This window comes from Cyprinodon tularosa, unplaced genomic scaffold (assembly GCF_016077235.1).
Source record: "Cyprinodon tularosa strain WSP-4 unplaced genomic scaffold, ASM1607723v1 ctg289, whole genome shotgun sequence".
Classification (NCBI taxonomy): domain Eukaryota; kingdom Metazoa; phylum Chordata; class Actinopteri; order Cyprinodontiformes; family Cyprinodontidae; genus Cyprinodon; species Cyprinodon tularosa.
In genome coordinates, this window is record NW_024038995.1 from 181,817 (window position 1) to 197,576 (window position 15,760).

Below are 15,760 nucleotides of genomic sequence, written 5' to 3' on the forward strand. Positions count from 1 at the left end.
AGACTTTTGGATGCCTGATAATATCGATCTTTCAGTTTCTAGTATCGATTGTTTTAAAAACAAAACATTTTTACCTAAAACTGAGGGAAAATCTGTGCTTATTATTCAAACCCCAAACAACATGAATACCAAGATAACTGAACGATCAATATCATCTGGTGAACATAGACAGAGGTTGCTTTTTAATCTATACAGTTAATTTAGATAGCAGGAAAAATATTGCAATATATGGTGATATTGCGATATAGTGATGATATCGTATCAATCGTATCGTAACCCTGATGCTAATACTCATCACTACTGTTTAACATCTTCTTAATCTTAAAAGAAAAGTGGATTGCTTCCACCTTGACATTTTCAGTAACGTTAAAGCTTCCAGAATGTTTTCTAAAGCCTTTATCTACAGTCAAAGTTAAGCATCAAAACATATATTAACAACTTTTATCTGATGTGTTTTTTGTGGAAATCAGAAAGTGCATCAAAGTACAGTAAGGTGATTTTGGTGTTTACATAATGTGATCCCCCCCCCCCCAAAAAAAAATCATGCTAGGTCATAGCCTGCTAAACCAGACTAAATGTGGGATTAAATGTCATTCAATGAAAACCCCAACTCTAACCCTTCAAAAACTGATTCCAAAGCTGAGGCAAAAGAGAACTGTTCAATAATTGTTGCCATCTTCCTTCTGTTTTCTCCAGCGTCGTGCAGCGTTGTCGTCCTGCCCTCAAAACCCCGCCCGCTTTGCATCCAGAAATTCAAAACACATCTCTGCGTTGTGATTGGCTCCCCAGTTCTAGGGCCTGGGGCATTGACCGAGGCTAGACCACTCGCAGGGAAAAAATAATTTTGGCTGCTGGCGGGTGGGGCTAGTTTACTAGGCTAGCAAGGTCACTTACTGTCATAATGATTTACCCATTTTAACATTCCAGCCAGATGATCTAGAAATGCAGAATCTGTTACTACAGTAGGTTGTCCATCACATGGGGAAATACAGTACAGAAAACCTCCTTAGACTGAGAACCTGTTTGCACCATGTTTCTGGGTAAAAGCTGAAATGTTTTGTTCAATTTTTACTGCATTTCTAAATGAGTGTGAGGGACCGAACCAGCCAAGCATGAGGACACAGTGGGGATCGTCAAGAAAAATGGGTTTTATTTCCCCAAAATAACAATAATCCCAACAAGGATTACAGGGCCTTTAAAAGAGGTCAAGTGAAGACACTAACTTATGGCAAAAAATATCAAGGTTAAACATAACAAAACATCAAACTAACTGCACAGAAAATAATTACCTGCCACACAGCAAACAAATAGGACTCGAATACTGGCTGATCAGACCAGACTGACACACTGAGGAAGAGGTAGGGAGAACATCTACACAAATTTAACAAAAAATAACTCAACAGTTAGCTTAAGGATTAAACTTAAATTACTTTTACTAGCAAATCCCAAAAGCAAACGAAAAGATTATGCAGCTTTTTAAAAATGTGGAGTCCATGGTCTTCCCCCATAGTGGAACTCCAGATGGTACCACCCAAAAAGTTCATGGCTATCTTCGGATTTATGGGCTGCGTTTTTCCAAGGACCCCCAGTCTACCTGGACTGGATCCTTTAAAGTCCTTAAAAATAAAGGAGACTGGACGAGTTTTGGCCGTGAATTCAAAAAAGGTCCAACTTTCCGAGGCTTTTACCTCACATACGCTTTGTCGCTTAGCAACCGTGACAGTTGACACACAAAGCAGGAAAAGAATGAATACCAAACTTTTCAAAACTGTTTCCTTTTCATTTCTTTTTCTTTTTTTTATTGTAAAGTGAACAAAGACGACACTCATGTGGATCCAGAGTGGAATAAAGGTTCCAACCACCGGGAGCAGGAACAAATAAAAGCAAATGTAGTGATAGAAACCTTAGTTAGATAAATAACATGCTGCTGCCATTTTGCACATCTCTGATGTTGCTGCTATTTTCAAATATCCATTACTGTAAAAATGTCCATAGCTGCATATTGGTTATTTATTTCTCCAAACAATACTGTACTTTAAAGTACAGTATTTTTTTTTTATTTTAACTCTTCCCTATTATGTTATTCTTATACATTTTTCTAAGGTCCACATTTGTGTGACCATTTTCAATAATCTTTCTGCTGCTGTAAATTTGCCCATTGTGGGACAATAAAGGGATTTTCTATTCTATTCTATTTTATTCTATTCTATTCTATAAAAGGGGTAGAAAAATATAAATATATCTAAACAATGCATGTATAAAAAATATATCTGCAAAACTCTAATATTCAACAACAAAAAATACCAAAGCAAATTGTGCAAAGTAGCATTTAAAAAATAAAAATCCTTCGGCGCCAAGTACCATTTCCTCTGATCACGGAGCAGCCGGCTTGCTTGATCTCGCAATGAATTCTGGGATACCCAAGGATAGCGAGGATACGTCCGACCCGTCCTTCAAATCGGGCAAAAAGAAGGACGCATTTGTAGCCCGCATAACGAGGAGTCTTGGAATCCGACTGGTCCTCGGCGCCGCGCTATGACGTAATCGCCCTTAAATCCGAACAGAGCAAATGAGTATGTCAGCCAGAGTCCTTAGCATTCTCCCAGTTGATGGTACTCCAACTACATCTGAAAAGAAGCACAAACAATATTAAGCATGCCGCCGTGACAGGGGATCGCCTGCAGCTGCACGTCTTTAGTTCGTCCACTATGTCATGCTTATCCTAATTAGTTTCACAACTATGGTATCAATAACTTACATTTTATCTTGATCTTTTTTTATCTCTAGGTAGATGAAGACCAGACTAAGAAAAAAATATCATGTTAAATGACCATTGTTCTGTTAAAGAGGTGGAGCTGGAAAGGTAGAGGACACACCTCCAAATTGCACCCCATTTTTGTAAGGGGGGGGGGGGGGGGTAATGGTGAGAAAGGTAGAAATCTCAGTTTCGGAAGCTGGAGCTTTTAAACTCGTCTGGTAGCTTTATCCAAACAATAGCCACTTCCACATTTATATTAGTCACTGTAGAGAACAATGTGACCACCTGTTAGTCTGTTGTTGAGAGTTTGTTCAAGGTTTATTGAAAATAAAGCAACTTAAAGCTTCAAAGCTTCATAATTGTCCCAGAATAATCCTTTGAAAAACCTACAGCCATAATAGAAACCCTGTGGAGCCATGTTTCCGATTTAAAAAGGCTGAATTATTGCAAACTTTTAATTCCCAGGTTAAAAAACAAGGTTATGGTTCATTCAAAGCGTGTGTTTGTTTTTTTTTCTTTCGTTTTGTAGTCTTAATTTTATACATCTAATTTATGGTTTTGTTAAATTGTTTCAACTCAAACAGTGTTTTATTCTTTAGATACATTTTAAAGTCTTTATATTGAGAGCTGATTAGATCAGCTCTTTCCTTAGGGAATGACAGCGGTGACGACTACAGGCTGATTATTCCCGTAAGATACCTTTTTAAACGAGCCCCATGTTTTCAAGTGAGAAGCTTCTGAAATTTAGTTTTGATAGCTTTTTTTTTAAGTAAAGTGATGAGCTGCCCCACCTGGTCTCATCTTTTTGTAGTTGCAGACATGGAGATATCCTTGGTTGTTTTAAATAGAGCTTTGGTCACAAACTGGAGACAAGCAACGTTCAAAGAATTAGTACTGAATGTGATCAGGTGTTTGTATCTCCTTCCGTTTTCTACAAATCATTTTCAGGAAAAAGTTGTAATCTAGCAGCCTTTAGAGCAGTGGTAACCAATTAAAAATCAGCGAGGTCTGAATAAAGAAAAGCATCAACCAGTAAAGGAACGGAGACATTTTTAGTTATAATCTGTTACTTTAAACAAAATTTAACACTGAACTAAAACAAGGGGTTTATGCATCCATGTTGTACATTTTTTTGCTTTTTTATGGCTGGATGAGAGCAGTGGGCTTCATGCTGCCCTGCAAGGCTTTAAACCTGGGTTTGAATGGAGACAAAGCCATTCTAAAGCACATATCAAGGTGCTCATTTTGAGCCTGGATCCATATTTATTTTTGATTCTGTTCATGGTGGAGAATCCTGCTTCACAGCAGCAGGTTGAGCCAAACATCCTCTAAATGTGCAGGGTCACCTTTGAGCACGCCATTTCACTTTTCTGTCACCAGTTCACCACAGTTCTTCCAGCAGTCCACACTTTCTTTCACTTTTTCTCATCGTCTTCTCCTTCTTTCCCATCGCCCGGCTTGCCACAGGTTTGCCTGCTGTGTCTAAAAGTAGCAGCAGCAGCAACCCAGACTGACAACAGCTCATTGGTTAATTTGTATTACATGCAGCCTGGTCCCGGACGCACTGGAGGGCTTTACCGTATTAACAGGAGAATCGGTGCAAGTGAAGTTAGACGCTGCCGTCGGACAACATGCTGTAATTTATGAATGTTTTAAATCAGGTTGGGCCCAAGTTAGTATTTGTACCCCAGTCTGCTAATCCCTGACCTCTGCTTTAGACATTTGCTGCATATTTTCTCTACAGCAAATCAATAATAAAATCAGATTTCTTTTGCAGTCCTGGACATTAGGGGTGGAACGGTTCACAAAATCCACGGTTCGGTTCACTGTTTTGTGGTCACGGTTTTCGGTTCGGTATATGTTGATTGTTAGCCTGACATGTTGGTCATGTTGCTGTTAGCATAAACAAAACGTATTGCACAATGCTTGCACACTGTTGCCCTTTTATCCACAACTTTCTTTCCGCCGTCATCGTAGGTCACTCTAAATGCAAAGTGGTCCCATACAGCAGACCTATAAAGTGCTGCTGGCGCGTCTTTCAACTCCTGTTCTTTCCCACTCGCCATACCCACACAATTCTCCACAACAGCTGATTTTTTTCTGCTACACCCGGCTAAGCTGCTTCGCTTCTTCTTGTTTACTACTGGTGGCTGGGTTTGGTCGCAGTACCGCCACCTTCTGCTCTGGAGTGTAAACGCTTCGCCTATGAGAAAAAGGAGCAGCGCATGAACCGAACGCAACACACGCGAACCGAACTGAGACAGTCGAACCGAACGGTTCGGACGGTTTTCATAAACCGCTCCATCCCTATTAAAGATAATGTGCGGAAATGTGACATTAAGGTGACTTCCCACTACATTGATAATGGGTGGCACCTTGCATCTTGTGCTATTGACCAAGATGACTTTGAGTCAGAGAGCCTTAAATATAGCCAAAAGTTTGATTGAAGACATTAACAAATGGGGGCTGACCAGCAATCACCCTGTAGTTGTTAGAGACAACGCTGCAATTATGGTTTTTGCAGTGGAGATAATGCAGCTCATGCATGTCTGCTGTGTCCCCGCTGTGTCAAGTCAGCTTGCTCAAGTGAGGCTTCATCTTTTCACTTTTCACAAACAAGTTTGCACTTTTGAGACAATTTTGTTCACATCTCAAGTTTAAGCCGTCCGATTTACAAGTTTGCACTTTGTGTTTAATATGACAGGAAAAAATAAAAATACATTAGTGTTTTAAAACACATTTGAACCACTTTCATTATCGTAAAAACAGATCAAATCAAAATTATTCAATTTAGAACTGTATTAATCAAAATCGAATCGATTCAGGACTTTGGCCAAAATACCCAGCTCTACTTAATGATAATTTAGTCAAACAAAATATTCATTTAGAATTTAAATTTTTTTTTTTTAAGTTCAAAAAACAGACTGTTCCAGACAGATTAAAATACCTTGTTCATGAACAGTGAAGCAACATTCCCGTCATCAGGCAGAACATTTCCTGAACTTTACAGGAAACGCCTGATTTCAGTGATTGCTTCATAGTGTTGCTTTCAGTTTAGGAGCTCCTCTAGGCTTGTTTTATTTATTAATACATATATTTGCTTATATATGTGTATACAAAATCCTGTTTTTTACTATTTTTATTGATTATTACTTTTGTCCTTTCAAATGTATTTTAATGGCAGTTTTTTCTGTCTTTAATAGAGGGTATGTAAACTTTAAACATAGCTGTGTGTCGTGTGATAATAATGTTTGTGTCCTAGTGTAACTTCTATAGAAAATGGCTTTCCTTGCTATTGCTGATGTTCTCACTCTAACAAAGGTTCAGTGTTACTTCCCTTCCCTGAGATTTCACCACAGTGGGTGAGTGATTTCCTCTCTCTGTGATGAAAGAACCGAATCAAAGTAATCAGCGGCGTCCCGGCCTCTGATGGAATCTGTGTGAGCCCCGCAAACAGGAATCATGTGAGCGTCCGAGGCGACGCCGTTTTCTCGCTCGTCCCTGTTTCTGTAGAAACGGTCGCCAGCTTCAGGCAGAGGAACGCTCTAAAACGTTCCAGACGCAGTTTTGCTGACATAGGAGAAAATATGAGGGTATTTTTCCTACGTTTGCTGACAATAGATGACTTTTTAGGACAAGAAGGAATCAGCTTAAACATTTTCTCACACTGAGAATCTGTGCTTCTCTATTTTTACCAGCCCAGTTTTTTTTTATTCTTCCATGTGTCATACTTCAACTCACTAAGTTTTATCCATCGGTCTACTCCCCCCCCCAACGTAAAGCCTATTAGCATCACTTTAAATTAAGGTACCTTGTCTGATTTTGCTGATTGGACTCCAGGAAGATTTGTGCAGTTTGCTAAATACCAGCGCAGAAGCCCAGGCTTAGTCTAGGTGGGGATAAGTGAAAAAGACAAACAGCCTCAGGGTACTTAATCTCCCAAAGGCCTTTCATTATGAAGAACAGCAGCAGACGCTTTAAAGAGCCTCTAAGGAGACAGAAGGCCTCCATTGTTTCAGTCTAGATAGTTATATTTCCAAGATATTTTTTTAAAAGCCCCCAATATTTTTTAATAAAGAATAAAAGCTGCAGCTTTAGTGTTAAATAGTTTGTAATTATCCTTTTATTTTTATTTATTTTTTACTTTTTGTACCCGTTATTCATGGAACACTTTCACATTTTGGAAAGTTTATTGAGTCGTTCAAAATGTTTCAGGTTTATTCATTTGGAAGCACTGAAAGGGCTTCCATTTCTCAAATACATCTTAGCTGCTTGAGACTAACAACATTTCATTATTTTTGCCAGATAACTAAGTGAATTATAGATATTTAAGATAAAAAAAAAAAAAAAAGTTGGCAATTTAGTTTTCTCAGCTGTGACTAAATTTATTGATTAGTTTTGTTGTCAAAATTAAAGCAGGATTTTCTCTGCGTTGCTTAAAACTGATTGACTTTGTATAATTAAAGTGTCAAGATTTGTTTGTAAGTTCTCTTATGAGGCCACAGTTAAGTAAAAAACAAAAAACACAAAGGGAAATGGTAAATACTTGCCCTAAGAATGGCCAAAAAGCAGATATGTTATAGTAATAAATATATATTTATATGTGCTATTTATATTAAAACCATATTTTCCATTTCCCCTTTTGGTTTTTTAAATAATTAGATCCACATTATGATGACCCAAATGAAGCTAAAATAGTTTCCTTCGTCGATAGATACAATTCTGAAAGTGTTAATGTGTCTATATAGGGTTAAATAATGGATCTTTTTTTTCCAGCTCCTTTATTTAAAAAAAAATCTTTTAGGGGAGAGCAGGATCTCAAAATCTATTTTTACTGCTGTGATGATTCAGGACCCCATCACAAAGTGTCAAGAGCTTGATGAGTTTTTTCTTGCTTAAAAAAAAAAAGTGTTTAATAGATATGTTAATAATACCTAAAATGAAACTATTAGATAAGACAAAGGGGAATAAATATGATATATAATCCCAAACCACATGGGAAAAAATTTTTTTTTAAAGCTGCAGTCCTAATTTAATCAAGTCCATCAAGCAGCTAGTATGTAATATTCTAGATTAGATCTAGAGCAAAACTGACAGGCAGCATGTAGGAAACCACCTTCCCATGATGTACCATAAAGAAAAAAAGCAAACAATTAAACAAAACATTAATGTAAACTGATCTTGCACTATCAGACACAAAATATTAAACATTGATTTTTAGCTAAAGACCACAGCAGAAGAATTGGATAAATATACAATAGAGGAAACCTGGTTTTCCTGCTTTTAGAGCAGCTCAGTGAATTAGAAGGTCAAAGGTTAAGAAGGAAAGCTTCCTCTTCTAGTTGCGAAATTTGCATTACACAATCTGTGTCCTTAGTGTTTTTCATTTAGTTAATGGATATCCGTTGGTGTGATTCTCCTTGGTGTCCAGACGCCCCATTTAATCTATGGGGAAATTATCCCGAGGATCTGGAGTAATCCTGGCACTTTTAGCCTAATCACACCTAATCACTGATGCTGTGCAGCTGATTGAAAAGGCAGCAACAGAAGTGACATCTCTCACTTTACCTGAGTGAGAGATGTAGGCTGTAATTTTTCAGTATTTTAGCTTAAGTGTCTGATTTTGTAGACCAAATTTTTCTATTTTATCTGCTGCTTCTGATTAGGTTTGCTCTGTAAATCGGAGGGAAGCCACATGCTGTAGGGAAAGCAGATCTGAATGAATCAGAATCTGATCATCGCCAGGAAACAGATCGCAGCACAAACACTGAGTCATCTGAGTCTTTAGTTGGTTTTTACCTTGTTTTTTGGAATCTAAAAGGATATTTGGAAAATAAATGAAAGAAAAGCTTTACATGACAGCGTGTGTTGCATTACATTTAAAAATGTATCTACTGCTCAGTCTTCTAAGTGTTCAATAGAATTTGATAACACTACTTTTTTAGTAGGATCCATGAACTTCTTCATGCTTTTATTGGAAGCTGTAATAACCTCACAGTGCAGATTTATGCTCTAAGAGGGAGTATAGGTGTGTGTTTGTTTGTTTACCTGTGTGACCTCAGCAGACAGCTATGTGAAAACCTCAGCTGATCTTCCCGCTCAGCATCAGCATGCCTGAGTTGTTATTTCACTTACTGTCCTTTAGCACAGAGTGGAGTTGGTAAATGAAGACTGCATGACTCGTTGTACCGTCCTGGTTCTGGATAATCCATGTGATCATTTTAAGGTCTGATCTTAACGGCGCATTCAGCCCTTTAAGAGGATTAAATCTTCTCTTTTTCTATCTTATTATGGTTCATTGTGATTGGTCTCATTTAGTATAAGGCTGTAGAAACCCATTGTTCCTTAGTTTAAATATTAGTTGTTTAAGGGATTAACCCTTTATAGTGCAATCAGTGAAAATCAAAATCTAAAGCCAATCCAGGACTGGACCTTATTCCCTTTCTAACATAAAATATGGATATTTTGATGGCCAAAATCAATGTCAATGTAATAACAAGAAACGCCAATTTGCCCGAATATATTAAGAAAAATAACAAAAGTGCTTCTATAAGAAATTCATGAAAAACACTCAGAGTGAAAAAACACATTCATTTTGGTACAACATAACCTTAGAGGCATTAATGCTGACACTGGCACTTAAATTTTTTAGTTTATAAACCTAAATATAATTCTTAACTAGGCTAATTAACTTTTTAACTTTACTTTTTAACTTTTCAATTAGATTTTTACCCTTTTTTTCATGTTAACTTTTCTTTTTCAACTTAATTTACAGTAGGTAATATGTCATTCATGGGCTCTTCTAATTGGTCAAATACCAAAATAAGATGTACAGCCATATATATATATATATATATATATATATATATATATATATATATATATATATATATATATATATATATATATATATATATATATATATATATATATATATATATATAAATATTGCTGAATGGCTGGATATAGATCTTGTGCTTCTAGATGTCACTAAGGGGCAGGGCTCCATTTGTAAAGGGTATGCAAGTGATCAAAAAAAGCTAACTTGCCCTATAAAGGGTTAAAAATAGAACATTTTTTTTGCAATTTTTGAAGTTTTAACAGTTCTTAACTTAAGACTTTAGACTTTCTATACAAATGGAGAAATTTTGGATTGATCTCTGAATTTGCTCAGGTCAGAGTTGCTCTGAATGAATTATAGAACAACTAGTTTGTTTCCTTATTGAGGTAAAAAGCTAGATCTCAATAGTCAGGAAATAATAGGAAAGCTTAGCTGTACTTTGATAATAATAAAGTAAATTTAAAAGTTTATTGATACTTTGAGGTAATTTGAAATCCTCTGGTGACTTTACTTTCTATTCAATCTATACTGTGATTTGGAGCTTAAGGCAATCTGGTTTTAAACTCACCACCTTATGAATCAGTTAAAGGAATAGTACACCCAAAACATGATTAGCCTTCATTTTCTACTCACCCCCATGCTGAACAACACTCTGGAGTACTTTTTTGATATCTCAAATGCATCTGGAGATCTGGGAGGCTTCTTGCTGTCTGCTGACATTCAAATAATGGAGGTCTATGGTGACCGAGACAGAAAGGTCCTTAAAAGTCCACAAAAAATGTGTCAATATTCCTCCATACTGCTCGTCCAATGTATTCCAAGTGTCCTGAGTGGGTAGCATCCAGAATTTACTCGAAACGGAGTCATTTAGAATGTTTTTAGAGCATAAACAGTAGTGTATAGGATTTCCTGAAAGCGCGCACATGCGCGATCACGACGCTACGGAAGCCGGCAGACCAAACCAGATGAAAATGCGCATTCAGCGTCTGCTCTGCCAATAATGCAAGCGTAGAAGAAGAAATGTGCTGTTTACCTGTGCAAAGAAAGAAACAACGAAAGAAAAATGTCTGAGGACTTCAGTGTTGAGGAAGAGCATGAGTTCTTGAGTCCGTGCCGAGCTGAATGCGCTGGTTTGGTCTGCCGGCTTCCGTAGCGTCGTGAACGCGCATGTGCGCGCTTTCAGGAAGTCCTATACACTACTGTTTATGCTCTAAAAACATTCTAAATGACTTCGTTTCGAGTAAATTCTGGACGCTACCTACTCAGGACACTTGGAATACATTGGACGAGCAGTATGGAGGAATATTGAAACGTTTTTTGTGGACTTTTACGGACCTTTCTGTCTCGGTCACCATAGACCTCCATTATTTGAATGTCAGCAGACAGCAAGAAGCCTCCCAGATCTCCAGATGCATTTGAGATATCAAAAAAGTACTCCAGAGTGTTGTTCAGCATGGGGGTGAGTAGAAAATGAAGGCTAATCATGTTTTGGGTGTACTATTCCTTTAAGGGAAATTCAAGAGAAATGTGACTATATGTGGCAATTCAGAAGTATTAATCATAACGGTATAAATTAGTTTAGTTTTAGTCATGATCATTAGAATTTTATTGATCACATTAGAGAGAGCTGTGTCTATTTACTTTAAGTCTGGATGAGGTAATCTTCTTACATGTAAGTCGATTAATACATTTCAAAGAGAGATGCTCTTTTGTGGGACTATTTTTTAATTCTTGGATGAAATGCATATTTCCCACACATCTGAAATGGAAATATGTTCCTTGCGCCATCTTGTTGGGTAAGTGCAGCGCCAGACAACCACAAACATCATAGCCTCCAGACACACAAGAGGAAAGTATATTGATATTCTTAAACAATGTGCAAGAAAACAGTATGTCCAAAAAAACCACGGCTGTCTGGATCGACCTGTAGGAGGCAAAGAAAAAAAATGTCACAGACACAGTGCCTCCAATCTGACACCAAGTTGACAAGGCTCCCAAGGCGATGGCTGGCAGTGACACACGATAGGACCCAAAGGGTCTCAGCCTCACTCTCCGCCGCACTGACAGCTGTGCAGGTGGGAGAAAAAAAAAAAACACTGTAAGGTTCCCAACAAGACTTTAAGTTCATCTTATAAAGCTAGAGGACAAACTCGTCCAATGACGCCATGACAGCGGGTGGTAATTGAAGAAATTTGTCATGAGAAATGTGGGCGCACTCAAGGAAAGAAGGCTCTCTGTAGGCTCACAGTCTGCTGGAGGATGTGTAAGGGATTACAATGATGTACAAATACATGCCATGGTATGGAGATACAGGCTACATGCATGCAGTTATATACTGACACTTTAACAAAAGGCTTATATATCAGCCTGATCCTTAAGATCAGTGTTTCCCATGTTCAGCACTCAACTACTTTGCTTGTGATCTTTTCTGATTTCTGGGATGTAAGAAAGCTGATTATTATGTCAAACACTGTTTAGAACATCCTTTCCCCCCGACTTTAATTGAACTTTATTGATCTCAGAGTGGAGAAATGAACCTCTGCATTTAACCCATCCCCTTGGGGAGCAGTGGGCTGCCACTGTGGCGGCGCCTGGGGAGCAGTGTGGGGTTAAGGGTCTTGCTCAGGGACCCAGAGCGCAGGCTGTGGGGATCTTAAAACCTACTCAGAGCATAATCGCACTGTTCTAACCCACTATGCTAACACTCCCAGGGGTTGAAGTTAAGTTTTTATCACTTGCCCTTTGGGCAAGTGGCTTTCACATTTCATTTGCCCAGAAACAATTTTACTTGCCCAGTATAATGTTTGATAAATATAGTTCCTAATATTGATTTTTGTATATATATCAATGAAACATGTTTGTTTTTTAAATGTTTTTTTGTAATTCAGTATTTTTTAAGTTTACAGGTTCCTGGCGTGTAAATGCATGCGTCAGATAATGAACTCAAGCCTACATTAACGTGTTAACATGCTTTTCAATCCCTCCTGCACATTCTTTTCAAACTAAACTTTGCTTTAAACTGTTGTGTGCTTGGAAAAAATATAAATTGTAATGTTAAAAATAAAAAAAAAATTTGACAGGTTAAAAACTTACAATACCACTACTCACCAATTTAACATGTTTAGCTCTATAACATTTAAATGCACCACTCCAATGTCTAAGAGAAAAGAATTTAATGAACTTTTTGTTTGTATGACCACTGTATAAAATATTTACACTGTGTGCATACAATTATTATTATTTTCCTAATCCCTGACTGATCATTTTTAATCTAGCGTGTATTATAGTATAGGTTAAATTCATCATCCAGCTGCTGCTCTGCAGAATTCTCTCCCCAAGAGCTGAATCACGCCATCTAGCGGAAAATCACGCTGCCTTTTCAAATCACGCGAGAATGTGTACAAAACAACAAAGATGGTGTCGGCAATGCTTGTGGGTCATTTTCAGCGAATGTCGGGGATTTTAAAGTAATTTTGAGTGATAAATAATTTTTTTTTGCGATCATTGCACTTGCCCGGCGGGCAAATGCAATGAAATTTGTACTCTCCTGACAATAAAAACTACTTTCCCTGGGCGATCGGGTGATGGTTAACATCGAGCCCTGACTCCTCATCTACAAAGCTTTCACCCACTGCAAGCTTGTGAAAATAAAATCTGAAATAAACTAAATGGTCCTCTACCGTTTATAAACTGATTTTGCTTAGAATATGTGACATCACAGGGGACCTGTGTATATGATGAAGTTATTCTTTGGAACATAGAGGCAGTTTATGTTTGTTTTTCAACATAGATTTCCTTTCATTATCCGTTTTATAGATGCTCTAGAATTATGAATCCTAGATAGGGTGTGCATTATACACAGATTGGATGCTGCAGGTTTCATAAAATGAACAGTTTTTGGTTATAAACATTTAAATATTTCTCTGACTTTGTGTTTGGTTTCCTTTCCAGTTCTTCTGCAGAGCCATGGTAATAAATATTTCCCTCTTATGCTGAGCTGCCTTGTGGGACAGTCAGAGGCATCATGGCAGAGCTGCCTATAGCCCCGGGCCAGATCTACATCGAGGTGGATTACGACTATGAGTACAAGTCCAAGGACCGCCTCATTACCATTCGAGAAGGGGAGCGTTACATGCTGGTCAAGAAAACGAATGAGGACTGGTGGCAGGTGAGGAAAGATGAATCCACAAAGCCATTCTATGTACCTGCTCAGTATGTGCGGGAGGTTCGCAAAGCCCTCATGCCGCCACCCAAACCCATCTCGCATTCCCTCGCTGCGTCTGGAAACTCGAATCCGCAAAGTGGCGCCGCACTCTGGGTGAAACCAACCAGTCTGGACCTGAGCCCCAACAATCGGCCCGCCGAGTCCCTCCAAAGAAACGAGTCCAAAACCCGCCGCTCTCCTTCAGCACAGACTGCCTCTTCTGCTCACTTCAGTCCACCGATCCACCGCAGGGACACTAACCACCATCACACTCCCGGTACGCCCACGGAGCACGAGCGAGCTCTGGCTGAAATCCTTGTTCAGGGCGGCGCTCTACAGCCTCCCCAGAAAGGGCGCTCCAGCACCCTTCCGCGCAACCGACCGCGATCGCCTGACATGGTGAGGGCTCCTTTAGACCTGGACGTATCCCAGCACTGCGACTCTGCAGGAGAGGAAAGACGCACCAATGATTCGGAGTCAGGAGATGAACTGAGCAGCTCTTCTACTGAACATCTCCAGGTAAGCGTAACCGTCTACTTCCTCTGCTTCTGAGCCTCTAGCAGGGAAAACTTTTCATGTGTCGGTTTTGAGTCAAAAAAAAAAAGATAAAGTCGCATCCATGGTAACGCCAAGAAGAAGATTTTCCACAAGAACATTTAGGTTTTCAAAATCAAGCAGCGAAACTCGCTTTATCTGTCAGGTCTCTCAATGTTAAGGTATGTTTTCAGTTACTTTCAGAGGAAAAACCCAAATTACTTAATCACCATAAGTCTGTATGCCGACTCAGACCTTCAGGATGTTAGAGACATTTCTCCTCTTCCTGCAGAGCAATTAGAAGGAGAAGCACCTGTTAAACTAAACTGTTATTGTCTGCCATGATCTGATCTGATCCCAGATATCAGATCAGTATCCTAATTAAGGTGTTAAAACATAAAAAAAAACATAAATTCAAGTCACAGCCACAAACTTGTAGTCCATAAACGAGGTTGAAATAAATGACTTGCAGTTATTGCCTTATTTTAGCTGTCCAAGCTTTGTGTCTCTCTGCAGCTCCTCTTTGGTTAGCATGGGCATCTTGGCTGATTCCCTGATTAATGCTGTCTCTGTCTGCTCACTGCAGGGGAACCTATCTGTCTGTGTAACTTTCCAGTTTTAACACATACTGTAATTTCACACACTGAGTTGAACTGAGCGCTGGGAGCTCCCCAAAGCTTGGTGAATAGTTTTTATAACCAAACCCTGCTTCAATATCCTCCATTTCATCCCTGACATGTCTGCTGTCACCTATTTCTTTCTAATAATGTTGTGTCTGGCGATATGGGAATAATAATAATTGTCTGGATGCTAAAAAAAAAGACTACCCAACGGCTTTTACTTTCACAAGTGGAGCAGTACGGCTATCGCTATAGTGTTCCGCTTGATTTATGCATATAAATAACTTTATTATAATTCATTCAGGGAGTATTACGGATTATATGGACTAGGGGTGTAAGTAATCATCGATCCAACAGCTGACGATCCGATGCATTGATACGTCCGTAAGAGTATCGATTCATGTTTTTTTTTTTTCCCTCCGGTCTGTTTTTATCCATTTGCGCCTGGACGTAATTCTCCTTCCCGTGCTGCGGTGGCGCTAAACCTATTTTGCCCTCCTACCTTGCTTCCTGGTTATACTCTTATAGCAGTTTGTTGCAGTGAGCTTGACACAGACATTTGTGATTTATGCTCAGTATTGAAGCGTGGTCTGTGCTACACACTGTGGGTCTAGATACGGCCGAGGCAGTGAGGAAGTGGGGGCGAGTTTAGTCCAATGACGGAGGGACATGAGGGCCAAAAATAGCGGAGATCCAGGTGGAAAAAGGCTCACAGCGTTCTCGCGCACCTCACTCTTCTAGCGGGTCAAACTTCACGAGTTGTTTTCCGCAATTTCGGTAATAAAAACAAAACAAGCCGGCCT

The 15,760-nt window shown here is 38.9% G+C and overlaps 1 protein-coding gene across 9 annotated transcripts in view; it reads left to right on the forward strand.

Annotated features, from left to right (window-relative positions):
- The window catches only part of LOC119787140 (rho GTPase-activating protein 12-like), a 99,782-nt gene that overhangs the window by 3,761 nt on the left and 80,261 nt on the right, over positions 1–15,760 (forward strand). For all 9 annotated transcript variants that reach the window (XM_038290786.1, XM_038290789.1, XM_038290787.1 and 6 more), the window contains exon 2: positions 13,551–14,322. In XM_038290786.1, the coding sequence (XP_038146714.1) occupies positions 13,624–14,322 (699 nt within the window). In that variant the 5' untranslated portion in view covers positions 13,551–13,623. The remainder of the gene's footprint in view (positions 1–13,550; positions 14,323–15,760) is intronic.